Raw genomic sequence first — 6,044 nt, forward strand, 5'->3', positions numbered from 1 at the left:
CAGTCTGCCGTGTTATAGCCCTGAGTGTGGTCAGTGACTCAGCTGCTCCTCCTGCTGATGATTAAAGCTGCACTGCTTCAGCATCAGATACTGAACCATTATATAACGTTATTATTATAAGATTACTGTATGACAGAGTGGCAGATAAATATCTAAATCATTAAAATGAAACATCTGTTAAATCTTTGTTTCATAAAAAATAAAAATTACAACTAACATCTATACAGCAAGATAGAATAAAGACTCTTATATATCAACATATACTCAAACCAGTCTCTCTCTCTGTCTGTCTGTCTGTCTGACTCTCTCTCTCTCTCTCTGTCTGTCTATCTGTCTGTCTCTCTATCTGTCTCTCTCTCTCCCTGTCTGTCTCTCCAGGTTCGGCGAACATTAATGACCGCAGTATGTTGGGGAAGCGTGACAGTGAAGTGGCGGTTATTTTCGAGGACACAGAGACTGAGAGGTCTGTCATGGATTGTCAGGAATATCAGGCAGGACGTTTTGGACTCCGACTCCGTCTGGAATGTTTTAGGTGACTGGGATTATTTTTGTGGAGATCTGGAATAATAGCTGTAGAACATTTTGAGAGCGGTTGCTCAGATGAAATTCTCAGAATTATTACACTGGTGCAGTTTTTTGTGTTGCAGCTTCTCATGGTTCTGTTCTTACTCTGGATTTCATTTTACACTTTGTGTAGTAAAGGTGGACTGGTTGCTAGGTAGACTTCTACACTTTGGATTTTGGAGAAATGCAGTTAGACTTCATGGCTTTTTCTTTGGTTCGTATTGTGTGTTTTCTGAGCAGGACGATCCTCGGCGCTCACATAGACACCAGCATCGACATCTCAGACCCTATCAGTGACCATTTCTACAAAGAGGTGTGGCTGACCACTGCAGCTCGCAATGCCTCCATCTACCAGAAGGTCAGCTGCATCCCTTATTCATTTATAACTTAATGACTGAATCAATGTTCCACCTGAAGGAACCTGAATCTGGATGTAAAGAGTGTGTTGTGTGTCAGAATAGTTAGGAGAATCTTGATAACCCACATGGGGCGTACAAAGTTTGGACCATCTAAAAATATTTCATTATTAATATCATATTGCGATAAATTTCTTCATGTTCTGGTGTGTGTGTGTGTGTGTAATGTATGATGATGATGATGACCTGATGTTTCTCCTTATCTGTAGGTGTTCCGCTGCTTGCCGTCCAGTGACGTGAGAACGATCCTGGAGCTGGAAGGATATCTGTCCAAGCCCAGTCTGGATAAGGAAGATCCTCTAAAAGCTCAGGAGGAACTTAAGAAGATCCGAGGTTTCCTGGTCCAGTTCCCTCTCTACTTCCTGAGTGAGCAGAACCTTCTGCCACCCATCGGTTCTAAAGAGGCCATGGTGCCCATGGAGGTGTGGACCTGAGAGGCCTGAGTTTCCTCCTGCAGAAGTTCATCTCAGGATCTCAGGAGGCTTCAGACTGACTGGTGGTGTCACTCTGTGGAATGATCTTTCTTTCTAACACTAACGCTATGCAACTGGAACGACAGCAAACATACGGAGACGAGTTGTTTATCTCCTCTCTTCACACATTCCACAAAATAACTTCTCATTGTATCTCGTGTCTCACAGCATGCCTTTGTTTTGCTCTTCACTCCTGTGACCTTCAGCAAAGTGCCAAATGTGAGGATCTTTATTCACACGCTGTTGGCCGTAACCGCGATGCGTCTGTGGGCTTCGCTTTGTACATCGCTGTATTTAATGTATTTTCAAATTTATATGTCACACACACACACACACACACACAATTCTCTTCTTGATTTAATAAGCACTGATGATCTCAAAACCATCAGGAGTTTGAAGTGCCTCAGAAAGGTCCAGAGAAAAAAATTGCACACACACATACACACACACACTTTAATTATTCTTCACAATCAGAGCACAGCTTTAATGTGGGTGTTTGTAATATTTATAAACTTTTTCTTCATCATAAGCCTGAGATTGTCTCACTCCAGACACAGATCTCTCACTTTTATACTTTTTTCCTGAAAATAAAATCATTTCAAGTTAAAATTAGTAAAAAAAATGTATTAAGCTTTATGATATTTACCTTCAGCTAGACTTTTAATCTACAAACTCAAATCTGATGTAAATGTTCCTGTGACCAAAAAACATTTAAACTGATTCTAAAAGCTTCTGAGATCTTTCAGACGACTCCAGGCCTTTTTATAAAATCCACATCTTTAGAATTTTACAGATATTTAAATAAATGCTGAGTGAAAAGAACAGAGACGTGAAGGAGAGCAGAAACAAATCATAAATAATAATTAACATTTTCTGTGTGTGTGTGAGTGTGTGTGTGTGTGTGAGTGTGTGTGTGTGTGAGTGTGTGTGTGAGAGTGTGTGTGTGTGAGTGAGTGTGTGTGAGTGTGAGAGTGTGTGTAAGTGTGTGTGTATGAGTGTAAGGCAGCAGTGTGACTGTTGATGTACAGGAAGTGGAAATTTTATAGGAAGTGGAAGTTGTACAGGAAGTGGAAATTGTAAATTAGGAATGGAGTCGCACTTGATGACGGCAAAATGTTGATTATTTGATGTTATTTTATGTTTCTCAAAATTTCATTTGTCAAAAAACAGCCTTTAATGAGTATCTACTCCATCTACATTCCTGAGATTAAAACTATTTTCTTGTGATTTTTAAATTTTCTTGTGATTTTCTTCTTGAGATGTTTTTCTTGACATTACAGCGCTTTCTGTTTGATCTCGGAGGTTTTGTGTTTGTCCTCTGAGTGGACACAGTGACCTGATAGTGAGGTCTTCACTCTGACTCCGTGCACTCACCAGAAACCTCAGAAACTCTACGCTGGAGGTTAAAAAAAGCCCCTAAATTCCTCACAGAAACACCTGGGTGCAGTGACCCCGAGTGTGACCTTTGACCTCGTCACTCACTGGAGGGGTTTGTTCAGGAGTTCTGTGTGAGATAGTGAGACACGTCACAGCAGTAAGTTTAAAGCCTTATTATTGTCTTCATCTGCACTGTGAGGGAAAGGTGATAAAACTATTAGTTTAAAATAATGATGAGTAGATCTGGGTAAAATAAATATAGATATAAATATAACTGTTATAACTGCAGGAATACTGCTGACTCAACACAAAGAGTAGTGTGTGTGTGTGTGTGTGTGTGAGGTTTGACCCTCGGCTATTCAGCAGCACAGAGTCTTCACGTGTGTGTGAGGAACCGACACACAGCTTGTGAAATGTGTTTGAAGTTATTTCTGTACTTCCTGTAGATTCACATGAAAGTGTGAGGATGAAGGTCAGCCCGCTGTCCAGCTCCACACTGCAGAAAGTCCGGGGGTTTTCGGGGTTTTGAGACCAGCCGAATCTCTAGGTCGTCACTCGTCAGCTGCTTTAATCGTAAATCCCGTCTCTGTCCTCGTGTCTTTGTTTACCGAGTTTGTTTGTGGGTAGTTAAAGTTCAGATCCGGTTTTTCAGCCTGATTAACCTACTTTAGGCGTGAATCATGTCTCACACCTACTCCTGAAAATATTGTGTAACGTCGGCTCCGTCTAAAAAAAAACCCAAATCTCTCGGAATTCTGCCCCAGTGAGAGCAGTAGAGGAGCAGCACTGGTCCTTCAGCTCAGTCTGGACTCCAGAGTGTAGAAGTGAGAGTATTTACGATCACTCTGTATGAACATTGTACAGGAAGTACAGTGTGATGAATGAAGAGTTTAATCAGGTCATGAATCAGAGTCGCTCCGTTTTCAGCCTCTGCATCACAGGCGAGGTTTTGTTTGACGAACATGCTGGAATAAAGTTCACAGGAAGCCGATGGCATGAGAGCTGCTTTGTTTTTTTGCTTGTTTTTGTGTTTTGAGGTGATGGTGGTGATGATGGTGGTTTGCACTGAGCTGAGATAGAAATGTGGTAGAACAACAGACAATGAGAAGGTGAAGGGGAACTCGTCACTGTCTCTCTCTCTCGCTCTCTCTCAATGTGAACAACTCCAGTCTTCAACTTTATAGAATTTGATTTATATCATATTTAAGGTAATCATCTACTGTTAAGATGGCTTAGAATTGAATAAAAACTCATTGATTTTATTTTCATTTTATTATTTTCATATCACACAATCATTTATTTCCTAATTTATTTTAGTTTCCTGCATTAATCTCAAATTAATCCACGCAGAAGAAAACGCTGCTTTTCCATTAGAGCAGATCTTTTACCTGGACAGGTGAATAAAGTTCCCTTTAAAGATACACTCTCATTACTGTGTAATAAAGGAGCTCTACGGGTATGAGAGAGAAGGGAAAGAACCACACCTGAGGGCAGGACCGGTCAGGTGTAGAACCTTCAGGTCTGAGAGAGTTTGATAATCCGCTCCTGAGCAGTGTGAAGCTCCACGATAACACATGAGTATGAGGTGCAGAACAGGAGGAAGAGGAGGGAATCATCTCAGATCAGACACAGAGAAATGAAAATAAAACATTCAGGAGCATAAACTTTAGCTTCATCATTTATTTAACGCACTTATTAATAATATCAGAGGGTTAGGATTCTGATTCTCAGAGCTCTTAAGAATGTTTTATAATCTCCTTATTTCTTTCTCCTTCCTCCTTGTTTGAGATACTTTTTTTTTTTAGAAGTACTGAATCTGGAAATGTAGTAGCTAATCCAGGTGTTTAAACGTTGCTGTTTTGCTGATGTTACCTGCACGCTGGATTTGGAAAGAGAATAAACACAGAATCCACTTTAGGGTAACTTCACTTCAGCATTCAGCTTCTGCTCAGATGCTCGGGTTCTGTACCGCACGTGTTGGTTTTCTTTCTCATGCATTTCCGGTCATCACCACTAGGTGTCTCGCTCCCCCGCGCTTCTCATCTCCCTGCATGAATTCACTTTTCCTAAATCCTGATGAATGAATGTGAACATTACCACAAGATCAGAGAATTAAAAAGGAAACGTTTGGTTTGAAGCTACAGAGAGAGAGAAAGAGAGAGAGAGAGAGAATCCTCACCACAGAAGAGGAAGAGGAGGAGGAGGAAGAGGAGCAGGAGGTCCGGGTCATCAGATCAAGCTGAAAAAAACACTGAGTGTAAAAACATCCGGTTTGTTTCAGTTGAGGTGTGAATGTGAGGATGAGGATGAAGGATGTTTATTTCCCGCCACTGCAGAAGCGCGAGGACAGAGGAAAAGGGGCGGGGCGGTTACATAAGAGGAAGGTGAGCGGAAGTGCGTTTCACTTCGCGTTGCCAGTTTCTCGGTTTTCAGTGCTGTTGACATTTTCTCACATTTATTATATTTCAGATATCAGTATTTACAAATTTACTAATTCTGTATAAACCCCAAGGACACACGTTACCATGGAAACCCCTTAACCATCTTAAACGCATCCCATCATGCACTGTGTGTGAGGAAGTCTCTCTTAACACACACACACACACCTGAAACACAGTCTGAGCTTCTCACATTCCCAGGCTTTAAAAAAACTAGCTAAAACTGTCAACGATGTGTTTATTAATAAAATAACTCGTTTCAAATTAAACAATAAAATAAATGTTATAAAGGATAAAATTAATTAAAAAACATGCATAATTTCTGAAGCTGTTCCAGAGTTAATGCTGATGGAAGAACAAAAGCACCTGAGGATATCTCTCTAGGATGCGATGAAACTGGAGGGTTTGTAAAGAGCAGCATGTGGGGCTGTTTTTAATCATCATTCATTAGTCGGATTGTAAAAGATCTGGCAACCCCGGGTCTCTTCCTCTCTGCTGTCAGAAATGTGGCTTCCTGCTTCAACACACCAACAACACAGCAGCCTGCCTCAACACCATCCTCTTCATTTCACTTCATCAGTTTACCCCGGGCTTTATTTTCTACCCCGGTGTTTATTTTTTTTAAGATCTCTTTAACCTGCACTGACTTTAAATAAAACCACGCTTATGATTTCCATTACACACACAATTTCTCTTGCAAATGATTTGTCATATCACGGAATTTTGCAAATGATGGTTTCAGAGTGATGATAATGTGAGCAAGAAGAACCAGCATG

General features: G+C 40.8%; 1 protein-coding gene and 1 long non-coding RNA gene across 4 annotated transcripts in view; one reads left to right on the forward strand and one right to left on the reverse strand.

Moving 5' to 3' along the window:
- The window catches only part of pld1b (phospholipase D1b), a 40,568-nt gene extending 37,888 nt beyond the window's left edge, over nucleotides 1-2,680 (forward strand). For both annotated transcript variants that reach the window (XM_058376198.1, XM_058376199.1), the window contains exons 24-26: nucleotides 379-532; nucleotides 805-922; nucleotides 1,190-2,680. In XM_058376198.1, coding sequence (XP_058232181.1) covers nucleotides 379-532; nucleotides 805-922; nucleotides 1,190-1,414 — 497 coding nt within the window. In that variant the 3' untranslated portion in view covers nucleotides 1,415-2,680. The remainder of the gene's footprint in view (nucleotides 1-378; nucleotides 533-804; nucleotides 923-1,189) is intronic.
- Nucleotides 1,756-5,633, reverse strand: LOC131344157 (uncharacterized). 2 transcript variants are annotated; one of them, XR_009203295.1, is made up of 3 exons: nucleotides 5,010-5,212; nucleotides 4,315-4,903; nucleotides 1,756-3,900 (listed from the first exon to the last, which is right to left on the reverse strand). It is a non-coding gene; the product is annotated as an uncharacterized LOC131344157 (long non-coding RNA). The 2 variants fall into 2 exon arrangements; XR_009203294.1 differs by having other exon boundaries at nucleotides 1,756-4,903; nucleotides 5,010-5,633.
- Between the last annotated feature and the right edge of the window lie 411 nt (nucleotides 5,634-6,044).

This window comes from Hemibagrus wyckioides, linkage group LG23 (assembly GCF_019097595.1).
Source record: "Hemibagrus wyckioides isolate EC202008001 linkage group LG23, SWU_Hwy_1.0, whole genome shotgun sequence".
NCBI lineage: Eukaryota > Metazoa > Chordata > Actinopteri > Siluriformes > Bagridae > Hemibagrus > Hemibagrus wyckioides.